General features: G+C 60.1%; 1 protein-coding gene and 1 pseudogene across 2 annotated transcripts; both read right to left on the bottom strand.

The window, feature by feature from the left end:
- Positions 1-1,302: 1,302 nt before the first annotated feature.
- On the bottom strand, positions 1,303-5,826 carry LOC107544733 (large ribosomal subunit protein bL28m-like; annotated as a pseudogene). The gene is made up of 6 exons (XR_015714233.1): positions 5,729-5,826; positions 4,722-4,878; positions 3,910-4,043; positions 3,423-3,555; positions 3,247-3,333; positions 1,303-2,558 (listed from the first exon to the last, which is right to left on the bottom strand). The product of XR_015714233.1 is annotated as a large ribosomal subunit protein bL28m-like (transcript).
- PGAP6 (post-GPI attachment to proteins 6) lies at positions 3,267-15,371 on the bottom strand. Its single transcript, XM_087815812.1, has 16 exons — positions 15,251-15,371; positions 11,918-12,095; positions 11,646-11,838; positions 11,207-11,334; positions 10,735-11,003; positions 10,322-10,641; positions 9,861-9,951; positions 9,657-9,780; positions 9,078-9,214; positions 8,214-8,392; positions 7,999-8,145; positions 7,277-7,393; positions 6,362-6,923; positions 3,910-4,043; positions 3,423-3,555; positions 3,267-3,333 (listed from the first exon to the last, which is right to left on the bottom strand). Exons 1-13 carry the CDS (start codon positions 15,369-15,371, stop codon positions 6,627-6,629), a joined length of 2,301 nt encoding a protein of 766 aa, XP_087671938.1. The 3' UTR covers positions 3,267-3,333; positions 3,423-3,555; positions 3,910-4,043; positions 6,362-6,626.
- Positions 15,372-17,227: the final 1,856 nt, after the last annotated feature.

The raw sequence follows: 17,227 nt of genomic DNA, 5'->3' as shown, positions 1-17,227 counted from the left end.
TCTCAGAAAACATCAACAGACAAGGGCCTGGAGTGGGGAATATATGGGGGGGCAGGGACAGGTGGCTAGATGGGCTCCAATGGCTCAGCTCCTGGTTCCATATGACGTGTGAGCACATCCAGTCCATGTCGCCCTCCACACCCCCACCTTCCGGAAGGTGGACAGTATGGTGGATCCAGCCTGCCAGTGGCCTGTCCCAGAGCTGGGTTATTGTTTATTTGTGGTGGGGGATGACTCTGTCAATCACTGAGGGCTTCTTAATCTTTGCTAAGGGTATTTGTGAGAATTTGAGGAAACAAACAGATACTGCCTCCCTCCAGATGAGGGCTCACGTTTCAGTGATTCAGGGCCAAGGACACACTCAGACCGCCACCTCAGTCAGTCTCGGGTTATGGAGAAGTGAGTGACCCGCTGAAGCCATGCTGAGCATTTCCCACTGGCCAGCAGCACCAGAAGCCAGGGGAGCAGAGCCAGCCAGGACTCAGACACTCTCCCCTGGCCTACCAATGCTGACAGGGAGGTTCACTCCTACTCTGCACCAGCGTCAGGTCCCTTGGGGACTCCAGGAATCTGACACATGAACCCTACAGGTCCTGGCAGGAGCCCACTCTACCTGTAGCCTTCATTGGGGTGGAAAGCAGGTTAATGAGGGGTGATGAGAGCCAAGGTCAATGAACTGGGGACATCAGGGGTGCACATAACAGAGAGGACCCAGGTGACAGGCTGAGGAGCTGGAAAGGGGTCAGTCTGATTCAGTTCAGGGCGGATGGGAACTGTGCTGTGGACATGAACATGGGGAGGGCTGGCCCTCCAGACCACAACCAATCTGGCTGGAGCCAGGGGCTGTAGTTCGGACAACTGGGCTGGGCCATGCTGGTCCACCAGAGCTGGGGAAGGGTAGGGGAGGCTGGGAATTGTCAGCTTTTGGTAAAATTTTTTAAATATTAAAAACTGTTCACACAGTAGGGACATTACATGAGAGGTCACTGGTGTATGGGAAGCATGAGGACACCTCGGACTCATGCTTCCCAAGAGTCCTGGGACTGTGACAGTGCACCCAGATATGGACAGAGATCTGGGGACATGCCCCCCAGGGTTCTGACCCCAAGGCAGGCCCTGACCCTTGGTGACCTCATGAGCCGTGGGATTTCCAGGGCCCTCCTGCAGCTGTGCCTACTGACCAGCCATGCCTACTGGCCAGCTGCATGCTGCCTCTGGCCTCTGCCACCAGGAACACAGCCCAGTGTTGTCGCTTCCACATTGCCACTCAGGGGAGCCCAGCACCCCTCCACCAGTTGTCAGGGGAGCCCCTCCCTGTGCTCCCAGACAACTGACTAGGTCTCAATGCTGGACTTCCAGATAAGGGTCAGGGAAGAAGGCCAAGGCATCCCCAAATCTCAGAGCAGGAAAGGCCTCAGGGTGACTGGCTCAAAATGAAGTGTGGGTCAGCTGAGGAGGGGACACGCAGGTTGCAGGCCCAGGTGGCTGTGCTGACAGAGCTCTAGACCAAGGCTTTCCCTGTAAGACACTGCCACCTGCAGTGCCCTCTGAGGGCTCCTGCACCTCTGAGCTGGTGGGAGGTGTTCACCACACCAAAGGGCATGCCAGCATGGACACTTCCCTGTTACTCCCAGAGCCAGGCCACAGCCTCCCTGCCTCTGCTCTGGAAAACATCCAGAACAGGCAGAATGTGCAATGCAGAGAGGCCAGCAGCATCCTATCCTACCGCAGAACACCCTTAACTTCTCAGGATTCTCTCCCAGAGGAAAGCAAACCACCGAGCCCGGCTGGGCGTGGCTCAGCGGTTGAGCTCTGACCTAGGATCCTAGGCGATCGGGGTTCGATTCCCGGTCAGGGCACATGCCGGGGTTGCGGGCTCGATCAATGACTCATCATTGATGTTTCTATCTCTCTCTTTCTCCTTCTCCTTTCCTCTCTCTGAAATCAATAAAGATATATTTAAAAAAAATAAAGAAAACCACCGAAACAAATCTCAGCCCCACAGCTCAGCTAGGGACCACCACCCATCTCAGTGATGCCCAGGGTCTCTGGGGCGAGGGGTGATGGGGTCAAGGAGTATCAGGAGAGCTCCAGTACTCTAAGCAAAGCAGCACACACATGGCCCCGCTCAGATTTTACTCATGCTGTCCCCCAAATGCAGTGAATCTGCCTCAACTGGGCCTCCGCTGCAGGCGGAAGGGAGACCTCAGAGGCAGCCAGAAGGCTGAAGGCCTTTGGGGATCCTGAGACCAGAGGCCCATTAGGGCCTTCACAAAGTCCACCCAGCCAGAAGCTTCACAGCCAGCATGCACAAGAAAGGTTCACCCACTGCTACAAGTGGCTCTTGTCACCGCCCTAGACATGGTGCCAAAGGGTGGAGGGGTGGAGTGGCTGGGGGACAACAAGGGACACTGAGCCTGGCTATCAGGAACGAGTCAGTCACTATGCAGTCACTTCCCGCTGGCTCTCTTCTGCACCACTACTGGCTCAGACAGTGCCTGCTGCTGAAGCTGCTTAATTAGCTCTTCCACGTAGACCTTGAACAGAGGGATGGGGTCCTACAGGGACAAGACGAGGTCACAGTGAGGCACTCTTGGGAGGGCAGAAATCCAGCTGCCTTTGGCCAAACACCAAGAGGAACTGGGCATGAGTGGACTTGGCCTCAGGCTTGGCCATGGAGTCAAATGAGGCTGCTCACCACCCCTCAGCCCCCAGTCCAGAGGGTAGTGTCCCTTGGGGATGCAGGAATCAGGTGTCTGCTTCTGGTTTCCCTGCCTTGGTGCCCAGTGGACACAGCTAAGCCAAGCAGAGGGAATAGGAGCAGCCAGCTGCTGTGCCATGGGTAGGGGCTCTCTGTCCCAGCAGCTACCACAGGCTCCACACCCTCCTAGGGAACAGACAGAAGAAGGTCTCAACTGGGAAGACCCTAGGGGATGCTAAGTGGTCAAGTAAACAAATGGTGCCAAGATTCCAGTTCGTATCACCGAGTCTTTCTGTCCCTGAAGTGGGCCAGAGGGTGCAGGAGAGGGTCAGGGCCATGAGGAGAGGAAAAGTGCCATGTGGAATCCACAGGACTGTGGCTCCAGCTGGGGACCTGGACAGAGGCAGCTCTTCCCCAAGCCCACCTCGCATGACAGCCCCCTGTCCAAGCTACCCACAAGGCAGTGCACTTCCCCACCCCATCTGTCTGCTTGGCCTCTGTGCCCACCCAAGAGGGCAGAGCAGTTGGCACTCACGCACGCTCACCTTCTGCTCCAGAAGCCTCTGCTTCTCCACAGCTTCATCCAGAGTCAGGCCAACCCACTCTGCCTCCTCCTCCAGGATGACAAACTCCTGGGCAGGCAGACAAGGGGCATGTGGTGAGGCCAGGTGGTCACCCCTGGAGCCCACCAGGAGCAGGAAGTCCAAGCCCAAATCCTCACCTTACACTTGTCATAGATGGCTGCCCTCTTCTTGGGGTCGTCAGGGTGCAGTTGGGGTCCTGTTGGGCAAGAGCAACAGCATCCCTCGCTTCAGGTCCATCCCAAACTTGGAGCACAGGTCCTCCTTTGGGGTCTGGAAGGAAGCTATGAATGGGGCCAGGTGCTGCTGGCAGGGTCCCACCCCCCCTGCCAGCCAGCCACCCCCCTCCCCCCATCATTCCCAGCAGCTGGGAGCCCCCAGGCTAGAAAAGAGGAAGAACCAAGAGCAAGGAAGGAGAGGGCCATGTTCACTGGGGACCTGGAGGGCAACACAACTGCCCATAGTAACAAACTTTCCCGAAGGCAGAAAGCCCCCACTGGGGCTGCCTGGAAAGGGGTGGGTCCTATTCACATTTCACTGGTGACACTCCACTCCAGAGACCAGCCAGCCCCAATGGGTGCTGTGATCTAGCCTCCCCTCTCTGACTGGCCATCAGACCCCTCTTGCCTTCAGGATGTTGAAGCCAAACCCACAGGCCTCATCAATGAGGTCCAGGGTGCGCATAGTCAGTCACGGAGAATTTTGTGTCAAGGACCTCACTGTGGCGCTCATGGCTTCCACATCTTCACCCTCTTCGAGAGCTGAAAGAGCAAGAGTCTGCATGAGTGTCGCTGCTCCTCCTGACAGACCCAAGTGGGGCCCAGGGAGAAGACTCAGGATGTAGACCTGGTTGACCGTGCAGAAGTCAGCTGGTCCCCAGCCAGCCTGGCATCCCAGACTTTGCTGAGGTTGCTGGTGTGTGACCCAGGCACACTACACACACAATCATAACTCCATGGTTCACGAGTCATCACATTCCACACCAGGGGCAAAGAGGGCAAAGGGAGGCGCCAGCCTGGGAGGCCTCCCCCAGAAGGCTCAGCAATCCCTCGGGTTTACCACCAGAGGCAGCAGGTGCTGGACGCAGACTCAGGAGACCTGCCCCCAGGTGGGAATCCCAGTCTTCCAAAGTGCAATGAGGAGGTGGTGGTGCCAGCCTTGTGTCAGGGCAAGTGACAGAAGCAAACTATGGTGAGTCAAGCGGACAGGCGACTGCAAACCTCCCTCCCCCACCTGCTCTCAACACACAGGCCTCCCCGTCCTTACACCTGATCTGGGCCACACCCCTGGGCCTCTGCACTTGCTGTTCCCGGTACGGGCCAGCCTGTCTCAGGCTGGTCGATCTCCCTTTTGCTCTCCAGGTTCCTCCGGAGCCCAGCACGCTGTCCAGAGCGGCAAAGCCCCGGGAAGTCCCCCTGACGCCTGCCCTGCTCGCCCACCTGGTCGATCGGCCCCCGCCGCCCCAGCGCCCCCCTGGGACTCTCGGGACGGGGAGGGAAGGGCACGTCCTCCACGCGCCCCCGCTGCCCGTTTTCCGGGTGGATCTTGAGCTTGGCCCCGTGCGGCCGCAGGGCACCGGAGCGGCGGCCGCGCCTCCTCCAGGAAGCGGAGGGCGGGCGGGGGCAGGCGGGGCAGAGGCGCCCCACGGCCGGTGCCGCTCCCGTGGGAGCGCCGGGAATCGCGCACCCGCATCGGGCCAGCCAGCGGGAGGCAAAGACCCCGGGCTCCCGTGCGGCGACCCGCACCCCGGCCTCGCACCCCGCGCTAACGCGGCCCCGACCTGGGCTCTTTCTTTGCGAGGTACCAGCTCGAGACCGACCACCGCGGACCCTGGAGCCCCCCGCGCCCCGCGCCCCGCGCCCGGAAGTCGTGCTGCGGCCACTAGCTCTCCGCCCGCCACTGACTGGCTGCAGGGCCCGTCCGTCAGTCCCTAGCCCGCCCACTTCCCCGCCCTTAGGAACCGTGGGAAACTCGGGTGACGACAGCTGCAGCTCAGGGCACTGTCATCAAGTGCTGCAGATTTTCCGAGCAGCAGCCCAGGGGACAGGGCGTGCCATCCTCCGCCCTATCTCCTTTCCTCCCAGAGAGAGCGCAAAAAAACAATGTAAAAACTCTTTGCCTTGAAATATAACAGTAGGATATTAAATTCACCAATCACAGTGACATCAGAGCTACATAAAAATAGCTTAATGTCTTAAAATGTTTTACCCCCCCGCCAAAAAAAAAACACTGCGCCTATTATTTTCCCCTTTATAAGCCTAGAAAATGCTACTGCGGCCAAATGCAGGGTGACTGGAAGTGCGGGAAGCCACACCCTGGACAGGACCCAAAAAGGAAGCCCCAGGGCCCTGACCCTGGACCTCAGTGACTCCAGCTTCCCATGTCCACACCCCTCATACAGACAGCAGCCTCCTGTGCTCTTGCCTTGGCAATCAGCACCCCTTACCCTGCTTCCCCCACAGAGGAGGACGAAAGGCTGGGCCAGGCGGCCCTAGCAACCCCCTCCCCAAACACATGCTTGGGCCAGTACAGGGTGGCATCCATCACCTCTGCTCCTAACAGCAACTCAAGAGGGTGATCCCCAGACAAGTGCCCAGGAATCCAGGGGAAGAGTGGGGACACATAGTTGGGGCAGGGTGTGCCCTGTGTTGCTGGCACCCAAAGAGCAGCTCAGCCGCCCCCTCCCCAGGAAGCTCTTCTCAGGAGTCTGAGCTTCAAAGCTGAGAACCAAAGTGAGGGGAAGGGCAGGGTACCACAGCCAGAAGCCAGCCTTTCCCATGCCACCACTAGTGGTGGCTGCATCCTATGTTCCCCAGTGCCCATCAGCTCTCTAATGGTCACAGTCACCTCTCCCCAAGGCAACTATGGCATCCCTATACCCAAGATAGACTGGCATTCAGGGGCACAGCTCCCAGCCTCAGCAGTCTTGGCGGCAGGTGGGAGGTGGGCTCAAGCCTCCTCTGCCTCCCTGCGTCTCACATCACAGCCTCGTAGGGGAACAGGGTGATGGGGGAATCTTTCTCCACATCTCCAACTGTCCCCAGGCCAGCAGAACACAGAGCCTGCCCCCGAATGGTACCTGTGGTTTCCAGGCAGCCAGGCCCTGGCCCCAGGGGCCACTGCAGATAGCAGCTGGGACTTGCAGAGGGATGGGGTCAGCTGGCAGCCAGCAGGCACTAGGGAACCGGGGGGTGTGGTCCTCTCCTCTGGAGAAGGAAGCAAATGGATGCGCAGAGCAATTTTATTCAGTTGGAAATCCATCTGGACGGGGTCCCTCTCCCTTGGCCCTGCCCATGGCTGGAGAGGTCATCATCAAAGCTGTGGGTGTCCCTGAGTTGGCTGCATCATGTCACCGTGTACAGCTCCTCCCGGTGGTTCTTGCAGATCTGATAGTGGCAGTTGAGCTTCTGTGAGCAGGCCCAGGGCTCAGTGTGCTTGTCAGATGGTGGCAGCAGGAATGCTGTGCTCCCCGCCAGCAGTATATGCCAGATACTGTGGGTATAGTAATAGTTGTCACTGGTCATCATGGAAGTGTAAATGGCAATGGCCATAGCGGCCATGGAGATGCCAGGCAGGAGGTAGAAGACCCAGCGTTGCCAGGAGGAAGGGTAGCAGTGACGCCGGTGTCCACAGCGATATACCTGGAGAGAACCATCATGAGAGCATTGGCACAGGGGCTGCAGCTGTAGTTCCCAGCCCCCCCCCCCCCCCCGCCCCAATCTGGGTAGCAGGACCATGGATGTGCGATTCTTGGAAGGGGCTCAAGGGCACAGAGACTTGATGGGTCCTCAGGCCCAGGCCTCGGCATGAAGCCACACAAGGCCCTGTAAATGCCATTGGCAGCCCACAGCAAACATGGAGGACTCAGACTCAGGACAGCAACATGGCCAGAATCAGTGGCCAGTCTCTCTTCTCCCAGAGTGGGGGTCTGTGGGGAGCCAACGCTCTCTTATTCCAATTGCCAGGAGAGGGGGTCTGGGCAAGAGCTCCTTACCCACATGGTGACCATGATCACGAGGGCAAAGAGACAAGGCCCTATCATGTTCCAGGCGCCCCTGCGGTCCAGCTGCAAGGACATGGCAAACACCAGTGTGCCCAGTAGAAGCAGGACCTGAACAAGACAGAAACAACCACAGGGTCACAGGAGCCCGAGGCCAGGGTTGTCGTGATGGCACAAGGTCCAGCAGGAGCATGTGGCCTGGACCTGCTAGTTATCCTATCACCTCACTGCCCCCCAGCACCTCCAACCACCCCCTTGGAGCTGCGGGCACACAGTTCTGCTCCGCTGGCAGGGAGGGAGGCAACACTCCTCTGATTCATCCTAAGGCACAGATTAGCCAGGCAGGGCACTGGGTCACATGTCTCCATCAGCCATGCCTGGCTGTGACAGAAAAAGCCCTAAAATCCGGGAACTCCAGAAGCAGGAGGTCTGGCCTGGGGTGGGGGCTCCAGGCCTCCTCTCTGTAAGAGCCTTGGGAGAAAAGTGGGCTGGGAAGGTCCTTGCCTAACCCTATCTTTCACTGTCCTTTCCTGGAATCCTCCAAGCAGCCAGCACAGTCCCTTCCAGCTGGCAGAGGCTTCTTCTAGTGGGAGACTGGTCATTACAAAAGATAGGAGGTTTCTAATGGCAGCAGCTGAACCTCCTGGTCTCTCCCTCAGCATGCAAGGGCCTCTGCTCCCTCAGAGCCCAGTCCTGGGTGTCAGGAGGTTACTCACATATTTCAGGGCTGCCTTTAGCCGCGCCATGGAGAGGATGGTGACCCAGATGGACACTCCAGAGCCCAGGAAGTCGCAGTACTGCAGTGTGTCATAGTTGAGGATGCATAGCACCGCCTCCCCGGGCTGGTCGCAGGCATGATAGAACTGCGGGGCAGGGCAGTGAGAGGGGGCCCAGACCTCCCCACCATCCCCAGGGGAGCAGGGGAGCCTACCGTGGAGAAGAACATGGTGTAGGCGTAGACGGAGGCCTCCACCAGGAGGCAGCGGTGCACGGAGAGGATGATGGGAGCCAGGAACATGAGGTTGCTGAGGGTGAGTAGGAGCGTGGCCACCCTCTGCTGGGCCACGGTCTGGGCTGTGCTGTTGTCCGTGCAGCTCCACCCACGCCAGCCTGGGGGCCAACGCAATGTGCGGGGGCTGAGGGTGGTCAGCTGAGGCCAGGCTTGTGGGGGAGGCACTGCTGAACGTCAGGGCCCACCCTCACCCAAAGCCCTGCAGAGAAGCCCCTTTCTCACCTCGGAGCAGGCTAGGGCAGGTATGGGTATGGGCATGTGTGGGGCATGTGTGGGTAGGTATAAGCGAGTGTGGGCAGGGGCAGGCAGCTATGAGGCGGGCATGGGCAGGTGTAAAGAGGTGTGAGGCAGGTGTAGGGATGTGTGGGGCAGATGTGAGGCAGATATGGGACAGGTATGGGGCAGGTGTGTGGCATGTATGGGCAGGTGTGGGGAAGATGAATGGGACAAGTGTGGACAGGTAAGGGCAGGTATGGGACAGGTATAGGGCAAGTATAGGACAGGTATACAAAGGTAGGAAGGTGTGGGGCAGGTATGGGACACACGTGTGGGCAGATGTGGGCAGGAGAGGCCAAAGTCAGGAGGCAGGACCGCCTCTGGGGGTGCCTTTCTGTGCGTGTGTGGGGGATTGGAGGTATGTGGCCAGAGAGGGGATAAGGCATTTGCCCTTGCTCTGCAAGGGTACTCTTCAGCCTTGGCAGATTGGGATGGCTCCTAGAGGAAGGCACAGGGCTAGGCAGTCAAAGACAGGAGTGTCTGGAGGCACCCAGGCCTGGCCCTCACCTGCTTTGCAGCTGCAGCCCGCATACAGGTAGCCATATCTGCGTAGTAGGAGACACTGGCCGTATGGTCCACAGTCATTCAAGCAGGGCACCAAAGACAAGGTGGTCTCCACAAGGACTGAGGCCTTCTCACACTCCCTGAGAGGAAGGGGCCACAGGAAGACTGGCTGCCAAGGTCTGCTGGCCAGTCCCTGCCAGTGCTCTAGTCAGGCTCTTGGACACATGAACCCAGAACTGAGGCCCCCAGGCTCTGAGCCCCGGAGGACAGAAGCCATGAAATCTGCAGAAGCCAAGATTTCCCTTCCCCTTCGCACGACACTGCATCCCAGTCTGTCTAGGGCTGTCCTGAACCAGTCCCCTTCCCTGTGTCCTGGCTCCCAGGGCTGCCTGAGGAGGGGTGGCCAGGTGGAGGAGGGAAGTCCTTCATAACTCCTGGAAGGCAACTTACCCTGTGTGATTTATAGGAAGCTGAGTTACTTTCAAACTCAGATGCAGGCAGCCCAATCATGGTCCTGAATGCAATGATTCAGCCACCCAGCAGCTCTGGGTGGCTCCCACCCTAGCCCCCAAGTTTACTTACTCAGGACTCTGAGGGCACACAAGCTGCAGAGAGAGGTACCAGTTGTCTGTCTCTGGGTAGGGGATGATCAGGTTGGCCTTGCGAGACAAGGTGCTCAAACTCAGGGGATGTCCCTGGAAGAAGGCTGCGGGAGGAGCAGGAAGGCCTGGTAAGAGGTGGCCGGAGGGGCTGCGGGGCCACTTAGCCAGATGCTCTTGCCCATACCTGTGGTGCAGTTGAGCGACGTGTTGAAGCTGAGGAAGGGTGAGGCAGCGTTCACGCAGACCATTACCAAGGTGTTGTTGGAAATCACACTCTGAAAAGGGTGGCCGTGCAGGGTTAGCCCTAAGTTCCCAGTCTGACACTGGGTGCTCTTTGTGACTCCCACTGGCCCAGGGCCCACTCAGGACCCTTCTCCTCCAGGCCCGGTGACACCCAGCCTCTGATCTCACTCGAAGCCCCATTTCCTCAGGCACCGCCCTGGATCTGCTGACAGGGACCTCTAAAACAGGCCTCTCTTTCTGCCAAATGCCTTTCGGGGTCACCCTGTTACCTGAAAGGCCACCCCAACCCAGTTTCCATAATAAATAAAGTCCGTGCAGGGAGGCCTAAGCAGCACCACTCAGCCTGGGAGGGTCTAAGTCCTGAGCTGAGCGGGGCCATGAGGCGCTCACAGATGAAAGTACCTTGTTGGCCCACAGGGAAATGGTGAGGGAGCCCCCACTGTCCATGCCCGTGTTAAGGTACAGCTGCATCACCGAAGGCATGTCTGACTGCACCAGCACTGAGACCTTGTCTAGGGGCCTGAAGTGCACAGACATCACGTCCATGTCTTCCCGCAAGACCCGGTAGCTCATGAGGCAGAAGGGGCCACCACCCTCACTGCTGCTCCTGCCAAGGTCTTGGTAGCCAGGGCTTGGGGTCAGCAGACCAGCGGAGGCATTGCAGCTCTGGTTTGGACTGTTCTGTAGAAGATGCTGGAAGTTTACAATCCCAGGCCTGCAGGCTGTCAGGAGGACAAGGGGCTCAGTTGGAGAAAGGGTGGGTATTGAAGGCATGGGGCAGAGCCACCCCCATCCTGCCTCCCCATGCAGCCCACCTGTGAGAGCAGCTATAGCTCTGAAAGCCACCAATACATGGGGCCCTGCCAGGCTCTTAGCTGTCACTTGCAACCAATGGTTCCAGGGTGGTGAGGGCAATAGCAGGCGGCAGGCCTGGGTGGAGCCAGTGCAGGTGAGCACCTTCTGAAAGTTGCTGGGCAGGGTAGTTGAGCCCACAGTGAGGTGCACGGGGCAGCCTAGGCTCCCGTTGGACACACAGTCCTGCAGCTCCAGCTGCAGCTCCTGGGTGTACTCGGGGACGAAGATTCTGCAGCCAAGGGGGATGGCCTTGCTCAGGCTCTGTGGCTTCCAAGGACCTCCCTTCATTGCTCACACTCAGGGTGGTGGCCTCACTTCCCAGCATGACCCCAAGACCCAGAACCCCACCTTTCTCACCCAAAGTGAGGACAGTGGTACCACCCACCCCTTTAAACCCAGAGGCTGGGCCTCCCTCCAAGACCCTCCACTCACTTGAGGTAGCTGGGGTGCGAGAGGAGGGTCTGGGAAAAGGGTGTATCAGGCTCCAGGATGGAGACCTTGAGTACCCGCATGACCAGCATGTCAGGCTGGAAGATGTAGGCACAGGTGGGAATAAAGCCCTAGAAAGAGAATAAGAGGCAGGGGAGGGGCTTCGTAGACATGGGATGGGGCAGGAGCAGAAAGCCCAGGTGTGTGGGGGGGGGTGGGGGTGGAGGGGCGTGAGCAGGGCAGGAGCAGAGAGACCAGGCCTGGTGGGGCGGGAGGGTAGGAGGGCATGATCAGAGAGCCATGGGCAGGGCAGGGGATGGTGGGGAGGCAGGGCTGCAGCACAGCCTCAATAAGGTCTGCCCTGAGGAGGAAAATAACAGGGGCCAGCCATTCCTGCACAGATGTGACCTGCCCCTCCATCCCTGGAGAGTAGAGCCCTCACCTTCACCTCAATCTTCTGGCTTGCGGGGGGCAGGTGGGCAGCCACAAACCAGTCCCCAGGTGCTGGGTGGGAGATGTTGATGGAGGCGTTGCTCTGCAGCATCTTGATGAGGAAGGAGGGCTGTACAGTGGTGTTGGGAGGGAAGCTGGTACCCAGTGGGTTGATGACAGGAGGGGCACCGTAGCGGAAGTACCTGGAGGAGGGGATAGCAGGGCAGGCATCAGGTGTGGGCGCCGGGCTGGGCTCGGGCAGGCAGACGGGCAGACACCTACACAGTGATTTCCTCGTTTGCACACGTGGGGCCGCCACCCTGGGACACTTGCAGCAGCCAGCGCAGCAGTACGGTATCCGGGGGCACTCGGAAGTGGAAGAGCCTGGCGCTGCCATACCAGCTGTAGAAAGACAGCTTCTGCGGGGACTGTGAGAACTGCTCAGACACCAGCCTGATGTCTGCGGGAAGAAGGCACTGTCAGCCAGCCCAGGGGTGCCCCGCCTCCACGCTGGGGGCAGACAGAGGGATTCAGAGGCCCTTCTGCCCTGGCATGGTCCCAGAGAAAAAGGGTGAGGGAAGCCATGGTGGGCTGGTCTAGAGCCCCTGGAATGCCCGGCACTCCAACTTTGACCTTGGCAAAGGTTACTATCCCCCTCCAGCCCCTGGCAGCTGTCTCTGGCAACTGGTCCCACTTGACAGGTGAGGGAGTTCAAGTCTGAAGGCTGGCCACCTGCTCAGCCCCATGACGACTTGGGACACTGCTGGACCAAAGCCTGAGTCACCTCACCCAGAGAGGTGGCAAACAGAGACTCTGGGATTGAGGGGACTCCAGGCTAGAAGCCTGGCCAGCTGTGGGGACCAGGGGACAGCTGGCTCCCATTTCCCATGGGCATGTGCCCATGCAGAGTGGCACAGGGATGAGGCAGGGCTCATGGCAGACAGGCTACCCACGGCCTCACTTGGGGCTCCTTGTGCCCCAGTCCCTGCAGTGACTCTCAGTCCCCCACTTCTGTGCCTGCCCCCACCCCCGCTCCTTCCTCTACACACTCCAAAAATTTGCTCTCACTGCTCACTCCGTCACATCAGCATTTCCTGGACCAGCTCTGAGGATCTTCAGAGACTCAGCAGGTGTAGGCCCTACCTGCATTAGGCCCCTCCTGGAGTGTCCACTGACTAGGGCACAACCTCCATGAGAGCATGTGTCCAGGTCCTACAGTGTAATCGCCTGCCCCATGAGTGGGAGAGGGTGCCCACCCAGACCCTCCCTATTGGGCTCCCACAGAATAGGTAGGTACCCTCTGCATTCCCATGGGTGGAAGACCAGGCCTGGAGGCCGGCTACATGATGCCTGAGATGGATGGCAGGGATCTTGTGACCCGTGTGACTTTGGGTGTCCCTTCCCCTCTCTGGGTCCCAGTTTCCTCAAGATTTGGCCCAGGTGAAGAGCGCCTCCCTTTGGTGCCCTCCCTCCAAGGTTAATGGATGGTAAAGTGCTTCTGGAAGAAATACTCTGTGGACACAGCAGAGGGCAGCCTCACTCTCCTGCAAGCTGGGGTGCCTCCCTCTGCCCTGCTAGGAGAGTTGCTGGCTCACACAACCCCAGCAGCAGGCGCTGGGCCCCTGCAGTGTGAGCCAGGTAAGCAGGTAAGGGAGCCAGGTGAGCAGCTGGCTCTCCTGCCAGCTTCCTGACCTTCAGATAGAGGAACCTTGAGAAAACACACTTGCAGAACCAGTCTGAGCTCCAGAGGAGCCCAACATGGGGGGCTAGGCTCTACGTGGGACACACTCCAGGCTTCGCAGGTGTCTGCTGGCCACCAGGTCCCACTCACCAGGCTGTGGCCTGAGGAGGGTAGGAGCCGCTGGACTAACACAAACTTTCTCCTGAGGCTCCTGCAGCCCCTAGGATAACATAAGGGCCAAAAAATCTAAACGCTGGGAGGTGAGGCAGGCTAGCTCCCCACTCCCACCTCAGAACCATGAGGCCTTAGAGAAACAGTCAGCCAGGCACCCAGCCTCTGGATGGGGCCCCAAAGGGAATGTTGCAGGGAAGGTCATGTGGCACTGTGCAGTTCCCTGAGAGGCAAGGCCTTCCGGCCTTGTCAGCCCTAGAGTACCAGCCTGAGGGCACCTGGAACCAAGCTGGTGAAGTTTCAGCAGGTGCACAAGAGATGAGAGACATGCTCAAGGTCATCCTAAAGCCCAGTGGTCCCCACTCCCAGGGCTACACAGCCCCTCCAGCACCCCCCCCAAAGCTCTGAGTTTCATCTCCCTGCCCAAAATGCTCACACTGTTATCTTGGTGAACATACCCAGCCATTAACATATCCTCTGAGCCAGAGGTGGGAATCACATCTCTGACAACAGGGAGCAGGGGACACATGTACCCCTGCCCTGCCCCACAGCCCCCTCCAAGGACACAGGGTTTGGGGGAAGACAGGAAATCCCTGAGCCTGTCCTGGGAACTTGAATGAGGGTGCCCTGTCCCACGCCCAGGACTGGCATTTGGTGCAGAGCCCTGCACACCCGCTGTTTCCAGGAGCCAGGGCTGCACTGCTGCCTGCCCCCAGCAGGCCTGGGAGGCGAGGGGCTGCCCCGGCTTTCCATCTCCATAAACCGCCCGGTGACCCCTCCTCCCACTCCACCCCCAGGATGGAGAAAAGGGGAAAGCAAGGGTGGCAGTATCCAATGGAGCAGCTTAATCAGGAGCCGTCTCCAGGAAACCGCCTTTCAGCTCAAGCTCAGAAGCCAAAGGCACAGTCCCCAAAGAAACAGGAGCTTGGAGGAGCAAGATTTCCGAAAAGGGGAGGGGCTAGGAGCAGAAAATCAAGGGGAGCTAGTCCCAGGCCCCTGTCAGCCTGGCCACAGGGCCCCCCAGGAATCCCAGGGCACAGGAGTCAGGGGAGCTGCTCAACACCCCCAAGGCCCAGGCAGAACCCTGATGGGCAGCACCTCCTGGTCTGGCCACCGTCTTGGGTCACTGAAAGTTGGGGTCTCTCACGGGTGCAGAAACGCAAATGGAAGGAGGCAAGTTCACCAACACCACTAAGTTCCCATTTCCTCGGAACCCCCTCGCCCACCAGGCTCCTCAGGGCCGCGGGGAAGCAAAGCCAGCTGTCGACAGCGACTGCACTGGGCTTGGCGGTCACTGCGGGAGGGGTGGAAGCAGGACACCCACCTGGGCCCCTGCTCCAGGGTCTATGCAACTTCCTCTCAACTCTGCCCCGTCTCCCAGACAGGCGGTAGTCACACTGTGACCACGCTGCGTAACCCTTTCAGCGGCCTCGCAACCGCAGTCCCAGCTGAGTCTCCGGGACGCCCCCCCGTCCCAGAGCGCGACGGTCCCGCGGGGCCAGAACTGGGAGGAAAGAGGCAGGCAGGGGGGAGGGCGAGCCCCGCCCTGGGGACGGGGGGTCGAGCGCGTCCTTTACGCCCCGACCGCTCGCACCCGCAGGGACTGACCGGACCCCCAACCCGGGCGGGGGCTTTGCACTGAGCCAGCGCCAGGTGAGCGCGCAGGTGCCCCCGGTTGAGTCACAATCCCGGCCCCGCCCCCCGCCCCCCGCCCCCCCCCAAGCTCGTGCCCCCGATGGCGCCCGCCGTCCCCGCTCGCTCACCGCTCTCAGCGCTGTCGCGGGCGGCGGCCCGAGGGGCCCGAGCGAGCAGGAGCAGCACCAGCGGCCCCACCGCCGCCGCCGCCGCCGCCGCGCCCCGCGCCCGGGTCCCAGGCCGGCCCATAGCTCCGCGCTCGGCCTCGCGCTACTCGCACCGCGCCCCCGGCCGCCCGCGCCCGCCGCCGCCGGGGCAGCCCCAGCCGCCTCTGCGGGCCGCGCCGCGCCAGCCGCCCGGGGCCCCCATCGCCGCGGCCGGTCCCAGACACCGCGCCCCGGGCACTTCCGCCGGCGAGGCCCCGCCCCGCCGGGCGCCGGGAGGCGGGGAGCGGGCCCCAAGGCCGGGGGCGCGGACCCAAGGGCGGGGATTCGAAGGAGGGCGCGGGGGGGGGGGTGCGACGCGGGGCGGGGGCGATGCCGAGTCACCGGCTATGTGGGGTCAGGAGCGACGCGGGGGTGGGGCGCAGGAGGGGCGCAGGAGGCGGCGAGCCGGCCGGGGGCGGGGGGAAGGGGGAGCGCTCGCCGCCCCGGGCCCGCGGGGGCGCGGAAGGTGGGCACGCGGAGGTGGGGGGGGAGCTCGCGGACTGAGGGGCCGCGCCCAGGAGGGCGGGTGCGGGCGGGATGGAGGGAGCGCGGGCGGTTCGCCAGGTCCGGGCGGGAGGCGGAAACTTGGACCGTGGATTAGACCCGGAAAGGAGCCCGGGCCTCGGAGGATGGTCGGAGGCCAGATGCTTCCTGGAGGCGCCGGGGGTTCCCCCAGGACGGGAGTGTTTGTGGGTTCCCGGAGTCGCGGGGCTGGCCGCGCAGGGGCGCTAGCGCAGGGCGCGCCGGTCCGGGAGTCCCGCGCCCGTCTGCCTGGCCAGCGCTGGGGTGCGGGGCACCCCGAGACCTGGGCTCCCGCTGCCCCGCCGCTCCCAGCGAGCGCGTGAAAAGCAAACAACACGTGGAAGGTGAAAGGCCTCTGTTGTCCTCTTGAGAAACACTCACACCTGTGAAGGATTTTTGAGCGTTTCCTTGAGCCAAACTGTGGACAGTGTCCGGAAAGCAGGATTCCGCGGGAATGGCAGGTTCGCTGCTTGTCTTATGCCTGCCGATCAACAGAGGGAGATGCCGATAGACTAGGGAGCGGGAGAAGGCTGACGGGGCGGGAAGCCTCTGGGACGGGGTGGGCGGCAAAACTGCAGGCGCGCGCTTCTTTTACACAGGTGGGTGCAGGATAGTTACCAAATAATTAACTCGGTGACTGTGAGGGCCCCTGTGGTCAGGGAGCGGGGCCTGTGCCCTGAGGGGTCGGGAAAAGGAAAATTACTCTGACATCCCAAAGATCTGTTATATTGTACATGCAAAATGACAGCAGACAGGCTCAGTTCAGGTAAGGACTGACTTGTCAGGGGAAATGAGTCTGTAACAGGACTACCCACCATAAACTGCTTTTAGTTAAAAAGTTTCCATTTCAGACCATCCTTTGTGGTTATCTGAGGTCTCTGAGTTTATGAGGCTGCCGACAGGCCTCCCCTGAGCTCGTCAGGTTTAGTCTGTGGCCCCTTTCCATCCACAGTGGACATGTGGGCATTTCACACGGGTGAGTGGGACTAATTTCTCACCCTTTACACTGGGATCCCAAACTCTAAGGATTTAAGCGTAAGTAGGAAACGATTAGGGACTAGAAGAAAATTTGGATAAGATTTTAGAGCCTTGGGGAAGCAAAGGCATTTCTAAATATGGCCTCAAACTTAGAAGTCTTTAGAGGCAAGACTGGAAAATTTGACTTGGTGAAAATCCAATGTTTTCTGCATAGTGAAACTAAGTGAAGTAAAATAACAAAAAATAACAGTGGGTCCGGGCTGCCTGTCACTGCTGGAGCCAATTAAGCAGAGACAGGGTTGAGTTATATATGAGCATTTATTCCAGTAATGCCAGCCAGCAGTAGGGGAGAACAGGAGGTCATCCACGAAAATATGCTTCCCCCCCCCCCCCCCCGAA

The sequence above is a fragment of the Miniopterus natalensis genome, chromosome 3 (assembly GCF_054644295.1).
Source record: "Miniopterus natalensis isolate mMinNat1 chromosome 3, mMinNat1.hap1, whole genome shotgun sequence".
In the NCBI taxonomy this organism is placed as follows: domain Eukaryota; kingdom Metazoa; phylum Chordata; class Mammalia; order Chiroptera; family Miniopteridae; genus Miniopterus; species Miniopterus natalensis.
The sequence above is the reverse complement of the archived record's forward strand: the minus strand, read 5'-3'. Positions and strand labels throughout refer to the sequence as shown.

What these genes read in the sequence shown, in the direction of transcription:
- PGAP6 (XM_087815812.1), bottom strand. Translation starts at nt 15,371, where the DNA reads ATGGGCCGGCCTGGGACCCGGGCGCGGGGCGCGGCGGCGGCGGCGGCG. An exon ending in GCCAGAAGATTGAGGTGAAG is followed by an intron (nt 11,335 to 11,645) that starts GTGAGGGCTCTA and finishes TTCTCTTTCTAG; the next exon opens with GGCTTTATTCCCACCTGTGC. An exon ending in GTGTGCCCTCAGAGTCCTGA is followed by an intron (nt 9,215 to 9,656) that starts GTAAGTAAACTT and finishes CCTTCCTCTCAG; the next exon opens with GGAGTGTGAGAAGGCCTCAG.